The following is an 18,303-nucleotide window of genomic DNA, read 5'->3' as shown; positions in this document are numbered from 1 at the left end:
TTATAAAGTCATATTACCACGAACGTCTGGAGCCAAGTGATGTTACAGAGAGCGCAGAAGCTCCGTGTTTAATCTTATTGTTTAAGATTTATTGTTGGACGCAAATCAGAGAAGTAGAAAATTAAGAATGTAGCTGGAAACAAAATTCCTCTCAAAGAAAGAACATCTTTAGATCCAGTCTGACTGGATGTTATGACAGACCTAACCCTCATCAGGCACAAAATGGTCAAAGGTTGAGTTTTATTAAAGTCCAGTGTGTTATGTCCACACACTTTATAGAATTAACCCTCTGAGCCTCCAAACATGTGTTTAAAGCTTACAGCAATCATTTATTTTCATCATTTCAATTTCAAATGTATTCAAAATGAGCCATTTACAATACAAAGATTCTTTTAAAACCTAAAAAGAAAATCTATTGAGGCCAATTTTTTTTCACAGGTGTTTTATAGACGAGATTGATCCGTATCAAGCGACAAAGTTCAAGAGCTTAAAGGTCGGGGAGGAGATTTAAAAACTCAGTGAGAGTCAGCCAGGTTTAAAGTAAACACACGCCCCTTTCTCTCGGAGCTCACCCTGAAGCCACGCCTCCAATCACATGGACGCATCACCTGAAGACGAGCTGCGGTCTGTGGCTTCGGCCATCATGCACGTACCTCTCTGGTGCACAGAGCAGGAAGAGAGTGACAACCAGCCAATACTCCTACAGGGTCCACCCGGAGGATTGATGATGTTTTTATGTTTTATAGCTTCAGATGATTCATATTCTTCGTTTTAAAGAGAAACTGCCGAACTAATCGGTTGCTATCGGATTGTAAAGAGAAGTTACACTAATTTAACAAGAAGTGCATCAGAGTGAAATCTCCTACCCGACCTTTAATATGAAGCCAGCTCTACTGTTCTCCTCACAGCTGTGTTATCCCGCACTGTAAACACGTGTTTGGTTTCTCTCACATTTGACCCATGACTGTGCTGTTTCCACAGAGATGCTGGTTTTTGTGCTGCAGTTATGAATGAGAGCAGAGACCGCTCAGACACTGGGTAACATGTAAACACACTCGACTAATGAAGTCTCTCCTTCTCCTTTTTTCTCTTCCAGTCTTGGTTCCTCTGACAAGATGTGTGTACAAACCAGCAACTAGAGTTCTTTCTTTACAATCGGAAATAGAAAAACAACAAAAAAACAAACAAACAGAAAAACAACCCGCAGGATGAAAATCATTTCCCTCCACACACCGACCCACCGAACGGCCCTGACAGTGTGTCTCACCTGATATGAAATATAACCAAGCAACGCAGGAAGTGACAGCAGCATGACGCTTAGAGTGGAACTCTGGATTCTTCTTTACGCAATCAGAAGGGAGGACCTGATTTGATGGATAACAGGAAAGATGTGAACGGATGAACGGACCGGATGAGAGAGAGAGAGACAGAGAGTTAGAGCGGTAAGGATGCAGCAGCAGGGATCTCTCCTCAAACCAGCACCGACCCAGCACAGCACAGGAGGATGAAGAGAGGCGCTCCAGTTCTCCTACTTCATAAAGACGCATTGAATGGCTACGAAAAGTCAACTGTCCAGCAAAACACACACGACAAAAAAGCTTCACCCACATCAATCGATCCGGTCTCCAGTGAAAGCTGCAGTCCACGCTCCTGTGACGGTCTGTCCTCACCCCGAGAAACGAAACAAAACACCGAGCAGTGTTTCTGCCCTCTGAGTGACTCTGTAACCCCCCACCCACACCTTACTACTAACCAGAGCCAGACCATGCCAAAACATATCTTGATCAAGGGTTGCACTACAAGCTGAATCAATTAACACTAATCTTAACGATGTGCACTATTTTACCTACAAGGCATGGGAGGTGAACCACATTTGCCTATTAAAAAGTTTTAAAGAGGAAATAAACCAAGGTACAAGAAGCCTTCACGTGTCCTCACCCCCCGCCCCACCCAACACCCAACACCATCCTCCCACAGATCATTGGCCTCCGCTCATTCTCACATCCCACTACGACGCACACAGTCTGTGCCATGACCGTGACATGAATGAAAACACACACATTTGCCCAGTTGTCACCATTTAGATTGTAGTATTTATAGGTGGTGGTGTTGTGTTGTTATATTTTCATTTTTATACACAGTAAGCCCAGTGAAGTCTCTCTACCTTGATCAGAAAAACACACACCCACACTTTGAAAATCAGTGTGTGTGTGTGTGTCATTACCCAGTTTTATTACTGTAGACAGCAGTTATCGGTTCCCCGTTTGCCCTCTTATAATGTAGATGAATGATTTATTTGTGTGTTCTCTTATTTGAATTTATTCCTTTTTGGATTTGTACTATTGTTTTGTATTTGAATGACAGCACCTTAAAGAGGAACACGGGAAGAAGCAGTTGTATGTTGGAGACAGGGTGGTTAGCAAAACCAGATCAAGTAGCGCTAGCAAAAAAACTTTTAGGGAAGTATGACTTTTCATATTAGATGAGGGGATTGATGCTCTTTCAATACCACGTTCAAACATGAAGCCAACGCAAAGTGCCAAAAAAATCCTGCAATTCCTTAAATGGCCACTGGAGGGAGAAAAAAAACAGATTCAGTCACTATGACAAATTCTTATCCAGAACTTGTGTAGACTTGAACAATGCCAACAACGGCCAATGTCCAGCTTTACAGAAGGTCTGTGTCTACAATGAGCAGCTGGTTAGCTTAGCATTAAAACAGGGGACACGGCTAGCCTAGCTCTGCCCAAAAATAAGGAAAAATCGGATGCTGTAAAACAAAGACACCTTCTGTGTATTCTTGTTGCAGTCAAACACCCACAGATCCCACAACATTCTGCCTTCAAAGAATTCTGACCCGCTCCCTGACGGACCCGGCTCAAAGCACGTACTGATTAGTTCAGGCGAAAACATATAGCGACAAGATAGATGCCACAAATTTACAAAACTTTGACGATCCATCGTTAAACTGACTCAAGTGAACTGGGAGGCTGAACCAGACCTTGGCTGACCCCGTCTCAAGTCTTTGAGCTTCATGAGGCAAACTAGCTGCTATGCTGAACAACCTGAGAAGCTGTGAGTTACAAAACTATTCTTAATCTCCTCATCTAGCAAACGAACAAGTGTATTTTCCAAAAAAAAGTCGACGAGGTTTGCTTGTTCTCGGTGCCTGTAGCCAGGGTTTTGACAATCACAGGGAGTTGCTGAACCATACAAGGTGTGGAGGACTCTACTGTTAGATGGAGGGATACGGCTGGTGACTGGTGGTGATAGGACAACAAAACCAAGGAGGGAAGGTTGCTGAAGACAGGACCCAGAGTTTAAAAAAAAGAGTGAGAGAGAGAGAGAGAGTAGCTCTCCTTTCTGTCTCCCTAAAGTTTACCCTGTTGTTTACACTCCCAGACGGGTCGCTGCTCCAAGAGCAGAGGAGGCCACACTGTGGAGCAAAATGAATATGTGACATATCCGGCTGAGAGAGAGAGGGAGAGAGGGGGGACGAGGGCCTCCAAGGCCGATCGGGTAAAGGTTGCTATGGTAATCCCCCCAACATCACACACAGACACACACACACCAGCACTCCCCCTAGCTTTTGTGAATGGAAAGAGCCCTTATAGAAAAAAACTGCACTAAAACAATCATACCAGCCGACCTTGTGAGTATTTAGAGTTTTTTTTTTTTTTTGTACGTAGATCGACCACCACGTCACATCAGTTGGATGTATTACTGGGATGTAAAACACACTTAGAGCACACTTCTAAAAAAAAAAAAACGATATGAAGACCACTCACCCCCCCCCCTCCCCCATGCCCGACCGAATCGAAAGGGAAGTCTTAAAAAAAACAGACAATCTGAGGAGGCCTTTTTATGCTTTTAATCATTTTATATATGAAATAATCAGCCCACACACACACACACATTCTACTATTACACAAAAGAACCCAACCTCACAAAATAACTGGACTGCCTGGCCATGTTCTTCACTGCAGGGAAACGTAGTTGGCCAACATCTCATCAGCTTCGTAGAGAGAGAGAGAACTAAGCTCCGCTGAGTAAAGACGTACACGATGGCTAAGGTGATTTCTTTTCTAATCTATGGAAGTGCCTCTGTATTCCCATTATGCAATTTGTCAAACATGAATTCAGGTTCTTTTTTCTCACATATAAGCTATGGTGAAAAGGTGGAAGAAAAAAAAACATTATGTCAGGAGGGGGTTAAAAAAAACACACACAGCTCACTAGATAATCGCAAGCATCTTTATATATAATACACATATATATTTATAGATATATACTTTTTTTATTTGCAAGATAAGCTCTGTGGCAGTCTAGTTATTTTTTGAAGCATGGCGCACACTCATAGGATGCATCTCAGAAAAATGGAGAAAAAAAAACCCACACTTAAAAAATCCATCGCAACAATAGATACAAGAAGTGATGATTAAAAAAATGTAGTTGAAGTTTAAAAAAAAAAAAGCAGATTAGGTTTTGTTGTTTTTCTTGTTTTGATGGGAAGTATTGTTCTTGAAATGATGTATGTTGATTGAGCCATGTGCAATGCCTTGGTAGAGGAATTGTGTTTGTTTGTTAGAGATTGTTTGAGGGTGTCACGCGAAAAACAAACAAAAAAAAAACAAAAAAAAGAGGGAAAACCCTCTTGAGGTTTTTTTTGTTGTTGTTGTTGTTGTTGTTTTTAAAGTCCACATGCTCTAAAGGACTCTAAACATGAGGGCGGCGAGAAAAAAAAATCCCAGTCTTTGTAAGTAAGTTTGGGGGGAAATTGTATATTAATTTCTTTTTTTTCTTTTTTGTTCCTTTTATCACTTTATTTTTTAAAAGTTCATTTCTATTGTTTAAACAAAAAAAAAAATTTGCGGGAGGGCTGAAGGAACAATTTTTTGCAACTCATAAAATATATATCACTATGAAAACTGGTGCTTTCGTAAAGAATAAAGTACGTTCGATCTCTATTATACATAAATAATAATAAACAAAATTAAGTGTTATCATAAAAAAAAGCAAATTTTAGGAAAACATGCATTATTCTATTTCTCTTTCTTTTTTTGTATTTACCAGAGGGAGGGGGGGGGGTTTGTTGTATATGAAAAGGTTGTTGTGACAAAAGGCATTTTTCCTCCCAACCTTTACGCTGAAACAGCTGATTTCACATCAAAAATGTAACATGCGACACGAAAAAGACAAGATCTTCCCCAGTTTTTGGGAGATGCACACGTATGGAGTCCAAAAGGAGACAAAAATTCATTTGATCATCATTTTCAAAAACAAACAAACAATGTGACCCCCCCCCTTCTCTCACACACACACACACTATACATACACTCCCTCTCCTCCTCCTCCTCCTCTTCCTCCTCACATACCCGCTGTAAATGATTATAAATATTTGTTTGGTGATGTAGTTATAGACTCAGAGCATCTTTAAAGGTTGTCCCTAAAAAGTGCCTTTTGTTCACAGACTCCATCTTGTAATCCTGAGTGCCCATCTCGAAAAAAAGACAAAAAAAGTCCCCTCCTTCACACGCTTCTATATCTTTCTCTTTCTTCGAGCTTTTTAAAAGCAGTATACATAGTACTAAAGGAAATTGGTGTGATTTAGTTCCTCTTTTTATTGTTGAATAATTAAGAAAAGCTGAAAAAAAAAAAAAAAAAGATCAAATCTTTTCTGTCTTGCTTCTCTTCCTCTGTATCTTGTCGTCTGTCTATCTTGGACACTGGAGTAGTCTGTAGCCGCGTAACTTCCTCCCCCCCCCCCTCTCCCCCCTTTCTCCCTTTTCTCTGAACGGCGGGGTTTAAAAAAAAATACAAACAAAAACAAACAAAAAAAAGAATACGCAAAGATTTTTTTGTCTGAGCAGAATGCAGTTAGCTCACATGTTATTCTTGTCTGTACGCTTCACATTGTATTACCATACCCATCTTCTTCAGCTTCTCCATTCAAACAGCTAATGTAAGTGAACAAGTTACACCACGGGGCTCTGGGCTGTGCTGAGGACCCACAGAGGGGGGGCGGAAACGAGACCCGAGACCCGAGACCCGAGACCCGAGACCCACCCTGGTGGAGGGGCGAAGCACTCGCTGCGGTTTTTGGGCGTTTTTTTTTTTTTTTTTTGGTTGTTTTGTTTGTTTGTAGGCGTGGGCGATGATGACCTGTAGTACTGCTAGTGTAGGCGGGTTTGTTTGTAAATCCTTGTTTCTGATCTATTTATTTTTTTATAATTGAATTTCGGATTTGCTTTTTTTTTTAATTGTCATTGTTACTGCTTTTCTTGGGCAGCGGTTAAGACGCAAGACCTTCAATTATGCACCTTGCTAGTGGTTGAACGAGACCAGCTACTTAACAAAAAAAAACTGAAAACTGACTTCGAAGCACCTTAAAAGCGGAGCAGGTTCCACAGCTCGGACACTGACGGGCTCAGATTTTAGCACAATCAATACAAATTTTATCACCGCCAAAGTGATAGGGATCCAAAACCAGAGGAGACCTGAACAAAAACAGAAAAGAGATGTAGTAGAGAGAGCACCGTGAAATTCCACCAGCACAGAAATCGAGCGAAAAATACAGAAAAATAAAGTTATATATGCAACTTTTTATTTTTCTTCATCAAGCAAATGAAGCCAGCAGCAGTATTATCAATCAAGCCTTCGATAAGTGAGAGCGCCACAGCTGAGAAGCCATATCAGAGACAAACAGGCTGCACAGAGCAGAGTGTGTGTGTCAGTGTGTGTCTGTCTGTGTGTGTGTGTTGAGTATCTGCCCCTGCGCCGTTCAAAGAGCCCGGTCAGACCCTGTGGCCCAACCGTCCGCCATTTTTTTTTCTTTCTGTTTTCCTTGGTTTGTGTCTAACGCGTCGTAGGGCTGTGTTTAGCATCTTTAGCGACTGAGCGTCCGTGGCCGGCCTTTAACCCCGCCTCTGTGCCCCCCCCTACCCGTTACCCCGCCCACCATGAGTGCCCCTCCCCCTCCTCCCGTCACAGCGGCGTCCCATCCTCAGACACACCTCCCAGAGCCCATGGTGAAATGCATGTGTTAATTACAGTTTCTTTTCCATAATAATAATAAAACACAGTTTGAAAAGAGCAACACCTTTACTTGATTGAATAAAAGGATGTTCTTGACTGTATCCTGCCTCCTTTTTGTTTCAGCTGTGGTGGAAGAAGGAAGGAAAATGGCGTCTGTGGCTGATATGTTACTGTTCATGACACAAACATGTGAAACTAGCATGCCACTGTAGGTGTAGCTCCTTTTTTAGCAGTTAAAGGTCGGGGAGGAGATTTAGAAAACTCAGTGAGAGTCAGCCAGATTTAAAGTAAACACACGCCCCTTTCTCTCTGAGCTCACCCCGAAGCCACGCCTCCAATCACATGGACGCATCACCTGAAGACGAGCTGCGGTCTGTGACCTCGGCCATCATGCACGTACCTCTCTGGTGCACAGAGCAGGAAGAGAGTGACAACCAGCCAATACTCCTACAGGGTCCACCCGGAGGATTGATGATGTTTTTATGTTTTATAGCTTCAGATGATTCATATTCTTCGTTTTAATGAGAAACTGCCGAACTAATCGGTTGCTATCGGATTGTAAAGAGAAGTTACACTAATTTAACAAAATCAGAGTGAAATCTCCTACCCGACCTTTAAAACCTGTTTTTATTGTTTGAATGTAACCATTGAATAACCAACACAATGTGCAGGACTAGTTAGCTGTGGCACTATGGTGTAATACCACTTTGCACCAGCAGAGGTGATAATGAGTCAATCAGTCTACCAATAGTCCCATAACCAAGGTGTGTGTGTGTAATATAGAAATCATCTGGACGGGGCGTGCATCTTTCTGGTGCCCGTGGTCCTGGCCTCCATGCTAAGCTAAAAATCAACCATTAGCGGCTAATGTCCCTCCTCCTCTTCAGTGTTTGCTCCTTAGACGACACATTTGATGACAGCTGAACAGCTGGTGGATGGGTGTGTGCTGCGAACATCATGGTTTCCAAAGAAATGTGTTTCAGGTGCGGCGGTGGACGGAAAGGCAGCTCTGTGCGGTAAGACTCCTGGTGGTGGCTGGTGGTCACATCACCTCCATGTTGGTTTCTGGTCACTACATTTAAGAGGAAAGATCACACTGTAATATTAACAGTCCCTCTCGCAGCAGGAAGGTTCCTGGTTCGATTCTGACTGGGGCCTTTGGGTTCTCTCTGGGTGACCCGGCTTCCTCCCACATTCTCAAGACGTGCTTGTCAGGTTAATTGGTGACTCTAAATTGCCTGTAGATGTGTGAGTGTGAATGGTTGTTTGACTGTGTGTTGCCCTGGACTGGTGACCTGTCCAGGGTGGACCCCGCCTCTCACCCGAATTTAGCTGGGACAGGCTCCAGACCCCTGTGACCCTGCACTGCAGGATGAAACGGGTTAAAGGATGATGGATGGATCACACTGTGTTTAGATAAACAATCCAGTCTCACAGGATTTTTCCTTTTTAACCTTGTCTACTCGAGTATAGACTGATGGGTAGTGATTGATCAGTTCTAATCTACAACGTTATCAGGTGCAAAAAATGAAGTCTGAGTATTTGTTGATACTACTGAGGGGGAGGTGGAGTCTGTGAACTGGACTCAGGGCGTAGTTTTGATTCTTCCTGCATGCTTTCACACATTTCACTATCTGGGTGTTTTTACCTTTTAACCCTTGAAGCAATGAGTTAAACCTTCAAATACTGGCGGATTTTCAGTCTTCATGTAGGATGTGCAGGTCAGGTACCAGATGTAAAGGGTGCTCCTCGTCTTTATCTCCAGCAGAGCCAAATGAATCCACCAGAGGGCGCCCTTACACAGATCAGGTGAGTGTGTGATGATGCTAATGAGGCACAAAGAGTCAGACGCCTGAAAGACTGCTGATATTTAATGGAGCATAGCATAGTCTAAGATCATGTTGATGCTGTAGGACCGCTGTCAGTACATGCTGCCTTCACTGACACACAGAGTGTGAGACTGCGGTGTGTTCGTGGACCTTCGTGCAGGACGAACATTCACTGCACATCTCCACCTCACACAGCACAAACCAGGGTCCTCGTTCTCCATGTGTGGCTGCTCAGATCACATAAGCTGCTGTGAGTTCATGTTTTTTAACTAAATACATTGTAAGATACGAACATCGTAGAAATACGATGAAATTAATCACTATCAAATTTATACTTAAAACTGATGCATTAAACGCTTTATATCCACTTACATCTGAGAACAAATCATGATTTAATCTAGCCTGATGTTAGCTTGAAAAACTCAGACCACACATGAAGAACAGGACTCTGACGACCTTTGACCCTGTCACCATAATACAGTATGTGTGTGTGTGTGCATACAGTATGAAGTGTGACACAGACGTCTGCCCTGTTTTGTTTTAGTTTAAAACCACACACCGCCTGTGTTCCTATCTCATGTGCCTCCATTCAAACCAGTCTCATACCGAGGAGCAGGTTTAGAGAATAGCTTCAAGCTTTTTTTTTGCTAGTGTTGGTGCTGTTAGCCAATTAGATTCTGAACCCGAAACTCCCACTGGTCTGACCCAGAACGGACCTTTAACGGCACATTTATGTTAGACTACCAGATACCCCAAATCCGGACGATTATCTGAATGGGGCTTTTTTTGGTTGCCAGATCTTTCCTGACATGTTTCATATGCATCTTACAGGACCTTTTACATTAAGCGAAAGAGAAAATGTCCCTGCTGACTCAGAACCTGACTGCTAAGACCAAATGCAAGTATGAACAAATCATAAAAATCATCTGTCTTGTAGTTGTTGTTTCTCAAAGTCAAGGATGCATCCTTAATATTAAAGGTCCTTGAAGGGCGTAGCAAGACTCACGAGTACATGTGTGCACATCACTGAAAAGGTCTCAATGTCGGTGTTTAAAGCTAACACTACATTGGCTAACATAGCAACCTAAAAAGGACACTTCTGTATTTTGAGAAAGTTTCTCAATGATACTACTTCCTTGTTAGGATGAGTCCTACACAATTACATCCTTCAGCTCAGGTCGAGCACTACGGCCCTTTGATTATAAAACAGTTCATTTGATGACTGAGCTCCCCAGAAGATGAGCAACAGTAAAGCTACAAGGAAAAGATCCTTCGTCAAAAACTACATCATCAAATCAGGCCAAAGGACAGACCTTAACTTCCGAGATCCTTCAAAGGCCACGTGAGACAGCTTCCTACTGTTCAAGCACACGATGGAAGTGTCCAACAAACGTGCGGTATACATCACTGAAAAGGTTTAACCCTAACCGTTCTGCACGCAGCACCACGCTGCAAATCAGGCGTCTTTGAAAAGCCTCAGTACAAAAGGACACTTTAGTTGGACTCTAAGGAGTTAAAAGCAAAAAAACAGTCCCAGCTGTGACAACGACGCGCTCTATAAAGGCGGAGTTTAACAGATCCTTTCTTTACTTCATCATCTGTGTTGGGTCAAGGATAGTTCCTTGGTAAGACGGGTCCTTTCAAGACTGGGTGGTTTGACACACAAAGGCCAATAAGAACCCAAGGTTTCGATGCCATCAGAACAGGCCTAGGGTCAGGGTTAATAGATCCTCAGACGGAGCCCTCCTTGACTTTGAGAAACGAGCAGTTTTATAAAGTTTGTGTCAAATTTTGGATGAATTCAAACTGAGCCTATCGACCTCTTAACGCTGCAGTAGAAACATCAGAGGCCCGTGAAGTGCGATGTTTGCTGCATGGTAGCTTTTTATGAGTAGTGTTAGCACCAGAAGCTATTAGCATAGACAAAAATAGTTCCAAGCCTTGATCATCTAAACAGGCAGGCGCAGAGTCTGTGGGGACTCCGATGAGTATGATGGTACAAACCGGGACAGAACAGAAAAACCCAGATACGCATTTGTCAGTTTAGTTTTGACTGATAGACCCCAGAAAACATGTCAGACACATACAGGGCAGCGCGATCCAGTCCGTCGTTCTCTCGTGGATGTACGTACGTGAGGCTTACAGAGGTACACACAAGCAGTTACACACACACACGCACACACACACACACACACTGATAATGTTGTCTTAGTGCAGTGAGGAGAATGTGCTTCCATACAATCCAGCTACAGCATGAACACACTTAGAGAATGCAGTATCGATTACTTCTTCAGCTTAACTGTATCGCATCCATCTGCACAGGCATACACCGACACACACGAGCACGCACCCAACCCTTCCTCCCCGCCTCCCCTCCCCTCCGGCCGCTCCCCTCCATCATGTTCACAAAGCGTGTCTAAAATCAAATTATAGATCTCCCCTAAACAAAGCCCACACATTCCATTGGAATTCACGTGGATTTCATCATTCTTCCACATTTTTGTTTTTCCACCCCGACCTTCCTCTGCACACCACTTTGTGTACTTTTAACCCCTTTCCGAACGCTAAATCCCCCACCCCCACCCCCCCGACCCTGTCTCCCTTTATCCCACCCGACCCCACCCCTCCTCCCCCCTGCTCCACTGGCTCCCCCCCCCTCCTGTTGGGTTGAGCTGAGGTTGGTGGCTGTACAGTAAAATTTTTGGGGGTGCAGTCTTTATGCTGAGCTGGAGAAGGGGAGGGGGGAAGGGTAGGAGGGTGGAGCAGGAAGGCAGTGATCCTCCGCCGTTCAGTCGTCTTCCAGTCCCTGGTTGAGGAGAAAGTTGGCTGCCAGGTTCTCGTTCTTCTCGCAGGCAAAGTAGGCCTGGATCACCAGAGCCTCAGGAAAACCCAACGCTTTTAACTGCTCAGCAGAACCAACAGAAGAGACGACACCGGCTTTTAAAAACCAGACAATACCAAAAAAAAACAAAAGGACAAACTACTAATCTGAAGTCTCCTCTCACCCTTTCAATGGCTTCCTTCTCCTGAGGTGTGACCTGGATATAGTTGACGGGTGCGCCCTCCTCCCCGGCTGCCCCCATCTCTCCAACCTCCGGCACGTCTCCCCCCTCTCCCACCGGCTCGTTCAACATCTGAATGAACAGCTCTTGATGCTGACTGATTTGCTGGTGAAAGACACACAGGAAGTGAGAGGTGAGTATCAGAACATGGGTTCACTGGTAATTACAATGGCTAACTCTATAAGAGGGCTAGCCTTATACCAAGATAAACGTCAAACCACACGATTCATAGTGTCATCTTGAGACACTACGTCTTGTTTGTTCCAGCTCCAATGAAATATGAAGGCAACACAGAGCGGAGATTGTTTGACTGGGACAAGCGTCTCGGTCTGCTGGTCTGGTGCACTCTGGGTTATTTGGCAGGTGGAACTGTTGCTATTGGTTGATACAGTGGTTACATATATGAGCAGACTGCAACAACCAGACTCCTATCTGTGTGCAGATGCCACGTTAGGTTACACTATAACCGCATCTACCTTGACAGGTCAGCAGCAGCAACAGAGATCAAAGTTGAAAGAATGTCAGCTGTGAGTGCTAAGGTTCATGTTTCCACCTGTTTTTGGGTTTCACAGCTTTACCTACAAGAGAAGCGCTGTACAAACCCCTCTGTGAGTGTGTACTGTCCTACCTGTAGAAGCTGGGGATTCTCCCGGCCTAGCTGCTGGAGCAGAGCTGGTAGCAGAGCAGGGTTCTGCTGGATGGCCTGTCTCATGTGCAGGAACTGAGGCTGGGCCCGCAGGAATGCAAGTGGGTTCTCTCCTAGTGGTAAAAAAAAAAACATAATAGACTGTATAGTCATATGCAGGAAGCTTTAGTGTACCCCAGGTCACTCTCAAATCCTTCAGCTAGCAGCTGAACAGACAGAGCTCAGTGGTTTTTACACATGTAAATAGACCTGCACATGTAGCTGAGACAGCCACAGGCAACAAGTCCTCAGTGAGTGAAGTGCAGATTTGATGGGACCCAACAGGTCTAACAACAAGCCTGTGGTACTTAGGATGACTCATAATCGGTTACTGTCAGGAAGTCTGCAATAGTTACTGAGTTTTGGGTGTGTCACATATTTATATCTGCTCTGAGATCTGCTCAGATTTTCGACAGGGGTGGAGTGACTACTTTGATATTTTCTAGGATCTCCTTTGAGATATTTAGCAGGGGACGTTTTGAAGCACAGAGGGGACTCTGGGTTTTTGTGTAAACTGAGTTAGGTGACCTACCTTCTGCTAGAGACGGGGCTTCTGTGGGTCCAGATGTGGGAGCCTGGGCTGGAGGATTACTCTCCTGGACCGGGCTGCTGGGGATACCCTGCAAACACCACAATATGACCATAAAAATATCAAACACACATTCTGAATACCGCTGACTGACTGACTGCACTGTTACTCAGTCTAAAGGCAGATATAAAACGGCTCCAGCAGCTGTGTGCTGACGTACAGTGAGGAGGTACTCCACAGCTCTGTGGGGGTTGTTGAAGCTGGCCCGTAGTGCAGCCACCACTCTCTCCCTTTCGTAGCCCATAGACATGATCTCTGTCAGCATGGCCTCGTACTCCGCTCCAGTCACTGAAAACACACACACAAGCAGGGATGATTACAACACTGCATGTCTTTGTGCAGATGTCAGCGGGGCTTCTGTGAATTATCCTTCCTGTGATTTGGCAACTTTAAACTTTAAACTCAGTTTCAGTGAATTATATAGATATTAAAACATTTTAAAACCCCCTCTAAACTGAAGTAGGTGAAAATGTTAATATTATTTTCCTTTAATAATAATAAATTAACATAAAGGCACACAAACAACATGGAAAACTAGCAGGATGACATCTATTGGACTCCTTCCCTCTCTCTGAGTATATACATGAACTGTGACTGAACAAAATGGGAATCCCCATCAGTCTCTGTGGCTCTACAACAAGGAAGGGCCTGCTTTTGTCACAGCCTAAATATAGACACGGTATATATTACACCGCTGCCTGTAAAGTCCCTGACTCACATCAGTAACGACGTCTGGCAGAGCAAGTATAACCTGGGATCTACAACAACAACAACATGTCGCACTGTGACTTTGACCCTCCTCATGACAGGGTCCTCACTGAAAGAACATACACTCAGTTCCATTAGCGTTTAAATCTGGTGGCATGCTGCACTTACCCAGCGCTGAGGAGGCATCCAAGCCCTGACTAGCCCCGCCACTAGAGCTACAACACAAAAAGAAGGAAAGAAATGAGACGACTTCCAAAATGAAGAACAGACACTGAGCTGAGTGAAGCAGCACACTTCAGGTGTAGGAAAAACATTGACACTAACAATGTTTGATTATTTTCATTGCAAACTGTACCTGGCTGGTTGTTGTGGTTCTGTGGCGGCGACACTTGGCTCCTCTTTGGCCTCCTCGGGAGGAATGGGGACAGCTGCTGGGGTGGCAACTGGGGCTGGAGCTGGGTTTGTGGCCGGGGCAGCTGTTGACGTGGAGCCAGAGTCCTGTGCTGGGGGCTTGGGGGCTTCTGACACTGTGGGTGAAGCTGCTGCTGCTGCTCCTGCAGGCTTAGTCTAATGTGTGTTCAAAAACGGGCGACACAGTTTAACTGGTTTTAAACTACAGTAGAAGTACTATGAAACCTCAACGTCACATGCAGTAGGGCCTCACCTTGGACACCATCACTACAACAAAGTTCTTCTCGTCGATTTTGTAGTCTTTGATCTGGGTGTCATCCTGCAAGATTTTTCCAGCGTATATCAGCTTCTGTCCAGAGACAGGAAAGTTGTCTTTTCCTCTTTCTGCCTCTATCTTCTCTTTCAAGGCCTTCACCTGATAAAAGGAGACGAATCATGACGCCGTGATTAAAATATGAACACAGATGAACTCTTTAAATCTTTCCTTTATTTCCTATAAAGGCAACAAAGCTATCAGAGCCACAACAGCACACTTTTAGTGGATTACATCAGAACCAGCCTTTGACAGACATCAAATTTTAAACATCAAAAATCGACTTAAATTAAATCCAGTGTGAACACGTAAATGAATATTATGACAGGGATAACTTAGATATAGTGTGAACCCTGCAGGCTGCATCTTCAGACGCCAAGGCGCTAGCAAACAGAGCCAGCTACCAATAAAGCTAATCGTAATTGGCAGTGTCGTTAGCATTAGCAATCATTAGCGTGGTGAGTGGGGGGGGGCTTCATCACGGAAGTTGAAGAATTCTTTAACGTGACTCAACAGATGTTAACACAAAGCAGCAGCCGGTGAGTAACGGCGACGCTAACTTGAAACGAGGAGTTCACAGCCGATGACTTTGTTTAGTGGGTTGGTCGGCTAGTAGGCTAGCAAGCAAACCTGCTAACGTTAGCTCGCAACAGAAGTGAGGTGTCGCGTTGTGTGTCCGTTTCGTGAAGGCTGTCAATTTGTAACACGTGTGGTCCGTGGGCAACGTTTTCCAGAACCGACACAAGCCGTTCTTCCCGTGCTAACATCAAGAAAAGCTGCCGGGATAGAAGCTACAACACAGTGTCTCGCAGCTAAGAAGTGCTAGCTAACAGCCAGTTAGCTAATAGCCACTCACCGTTTGTTCGGGGTCTATCTCAATCTGAATCGTCTGCTGCTGCAGCGTTTTAAGCGTGATCTGCATGCTGGCGGCGGCGTCCGGTGAGCTTCAGGCGGAGAAACGGTTGCTCGCTGAGCGCTTAATGTGTTGTGGAAGTTGGCGTTTCGGGAAAGATAACAGCTAGCCGAGAAATGTGTGTATCCATGAGCACTCAGCAAATCGCCATCTTTGGTGACAAGTTGGTGGTGCGGCGAGAAGAGCTGGGAGGCACGAGATCTCGTGCTGGGCTGCGCGAACACAGCGGAGCCGTGAGACGTGAAGTAAATACATTATAATTACACGATAATTACAACAGGAACATGTGTAATTACACCTCTGAGTGGGCAAAAAATAATAATTTAAATTAGTAATAAACATTAATTAACAAATGTTTACTTTATGACTCAAATCAGATGAACCATTACGTCACATTAGGATAAATATATTATATATTTTTTTTGGTAGAGAAATATACAGACCAATATATGAACTGATATTGACTTATTGATCAGGCTCCATTAGGATTCTTTAAGAGTAAGATTATATAGTGTTTTCAGTAATATAACATCACTTAATCTCAGGTTGTGTGTTGTGATTATGGGCTTTTGTTCACATCTAAATAGACTCGAGGGGATTTTACAGGCAGATATCGTGGAAAAGCTTTTTCAGGGTATTCCAGTCTGTTTGCAGTGTTGACAGGCAGTTGTTTGGCTTTTGTTTTTATTGTGTTGTCCTTTTCCTTTCCCTTATTTTATTTTTATTTTTTTTGTATTTTAAATACTTTAATAATCCCAGAGGGAAATTGCTTAAGGCTGCTGCCAAGCAGTGTCATACAATGACCAGCAAGGAGCGCACAGCCCAAGGACACACAACAATGACTAGGAAAAAGTTGGGATCGACATTAGGCAAGGCAAGTTTTATTTATATAGCACCATTCATACACAAGGCAATTCAGAGTGCTTTACATAAGATGGAATCACAGAATAAAAACATTTTCAAACATTAAATTAAGAAGGAAATTAAAATCATAAAAAGAATAGAATCATAAAAACATCAAATAAAATCAGGATGATTAAATGAGCAGAGTGCAGTCAAGAAATTAGGAGAACGCTGCAGTAAACAAATGTGTTTTCAGGCCTGACTTAAATAGAGTGACTGTCTGAGCAGGTGTTCAGGTGTTCAGGAAGGCTGTTCCACCAGTGAGGGGCAGAATAACTGAATCCTGCTTCACTCTGTTTGGTTCTGACCCTGGGTCCACACAGCAGGCCTGTCCCTGATGATCTCAGGCGTCTGGATGGTTCATAGGGAACCAATAAGTCCAGGATGTATTTTGGTCCAAGACCATTCAGTGCTTTGTAGACCAGGAGTAAAGTTTTGAAATGTATCCTTTGACTCACAGGAAGCCAGTGCAGTGATTTGAGGACCGGTGTGATGTGGTCCATTTTCCTGGTATTACTCAGAACTCTAGCAGCAGCATTTTGGACCAGCTGCAGCTGCCTGACGGATTTTTTGCTAAGACCTGTGAGGACGCCGTTACAATAATCTAGCCTACTGAAAATAAATGCATGAATAAGTTTTTCTGTGTCTTGTTTGGACAGAAAGCCCTTGATCCTAGCAATGTTTTTCAGGTGGTAATAGGCAGACTTAGTAATGGCTTTTACATGGGTGTTAAAATTCAGGTCTGAGTCGAGTATTACACCGAGATTTCTGGCTTGGTTTGTGACCTTCAGTGACATGGAGTCAAGGTAAGCTCTTTCATTTTTGGGGCCAAAAACAATCATCTCTGTTTTGTCAGCATTGAGCTGGAGAAAGTTCTGGCTCATCCACTCATTGATTTGTTGAGTACACTTACTTAGTGAGTGTAAGGGACTGTAGTCATGTGATGACACTGATATATAAAGCTGTGTGTCGTCTGCATAGGTGTGGTAGGAGAAAAAAACGTTTTTAAGAAAATGTGTAGTCAGATTGTCAAGTGAGCATGTTGTGGGTTTTAACTGTTTAACAGTTTCTGTCAGTGCTGTATTATCTAGAAGGTTAAAATGTGCCAGCTTAACTGGTGGATGAGAAGGCACAAGTGACATTATGGTTTTGCCAGAGCTAGAGCTACAGACTGTTTGTCTTATTTTTAACACTTTATCCGTGAAAAAAGATGCAAAGTCATTGCATGACTTTTTAGACAGCACTTCAGGTGGCACTGACACTCCTGGGTTTGTCAGTCTGTCTATAACAGAGAACAATGTGCGAGCATTGTTGCTGTTCCTGTCGATGATCTCTGAAAAATAGGATTGTCTTGCATTTTTCAGTTCCTGGTTGTAGTTATGTAGGCTCTCTTTGTAAATGTTATAATGAACCTGGAGTTTAGTTTTTCTCCATCTGCCTGTCTGCAGACTCTTTTTTGAGCTTTAACCAGTGTGGCATTTCTCCAAGGTGACTTTTTCCTTCCTGACAGAACTTTGGTTCTGATTGGGGCAATTGAATCAATAACAGTCACAACTTTGGAACTGAAACCGTTTACAAGGTCGTCAAATTAGTGAAAACGTCCACATGTGTAAAGACAAAGGCTTACACAGCCTTGCTTAAACAGCAACAGAGCATCAACGAAAATCTGTATATTTCATTTGTGCAGTTTTAAAAATCTACCAGCAGGGGGCAGAGGCTGACCACTCAGCGATGGAGTGTGCCTGAAAGGAAGGATTCTGTTACCCTGTCTGTTGTAGGTATAGGAGAATAAAGATGGCGGTCACTGAGCACATGCCGACATTATATGATGAGAGAGTGACGGTGAAGGAGTTCA

General features: G+C 43.7%; 2 protein-coding genes across 10 annotated transcripts in view; one reads left to right on the top strand and one right to left on the bottom strand.

The window, feature by feature from the left end:
* Positions 1–5,840, top strand: part of nfixb (nuclear factor I/Xb) — a 125,347-nt gene extending 119,507 nt beyond the window's left edge. For 6 of the 9 annotated variants that reach the window (XM_028411113.1, XM_028411114.1, XM_028411116.1 and 3 more), the window contains one exon: positions 1,097–5,840. Coding sequence is in view for 1 of the 9 variants with exons in the window: in XM_028411117.1 (XP_028266918.1) it covers positions 1,097–1,111 (15 nt within the window). In the remaining 8 variants the exon portion in view is untranslated. The remainder of the gene's footprint in view (positions 1–1,096) is intronic. The other 3 variants (XM_028411111.1, XM_028411117.1, XM_028411109.1) reach the window with 1 other exon arrangement.
* A 5,656-nt stretch (positions 5,841–11,496) lies between these two features.
* On the bottom strand, positions 11,497–15,743 carry rad23aa (RAD23 homolog A, nucleotide excision repair protein a). The gene is made up of 9 exons (XM_028412090.1): positions 15,489–15,743; positions 14,573–14,734; positions 14,264–14,475; positions 14,077–14,123; positions 13,361–13,488; positions 13,144–13,231; positions 12,555–12,685; positions 11,870–12,031; positions 11,497–11,766 (listed from the first exon to the last, which is right to left on the bottom strand). Exons 1-9 carry the CDS (start codon positions 15,552–15,554, stop codon positions 11,653–11,655), a joined length of 1,110 nt encoding a protein of 369 aa, XP_028267891.1. The 5' UTR covers positions 15,555–15,743; the 3' UTR covers positions 11,497–11,652.
* Between the last annotated feature and the right edge of the window lie 2,560 nt (positions 15,744–18,303).

Source organism: Parambassis ranga, chromosome 8 (genome assembly GCF_900634625.1).
Source record: "Parambassis ranga chromosome 8, fParRan2.1, whole genome shotgun sequence".
Lineage (NCBI taxonomy): Eukaryota > Metazoa > Chordata > Actinopteri > Ambassidae > Parambassis > Parambassis ranga.
This window is presented reverse-complemented; position numbering and strand designations above follow the sequence as displayed.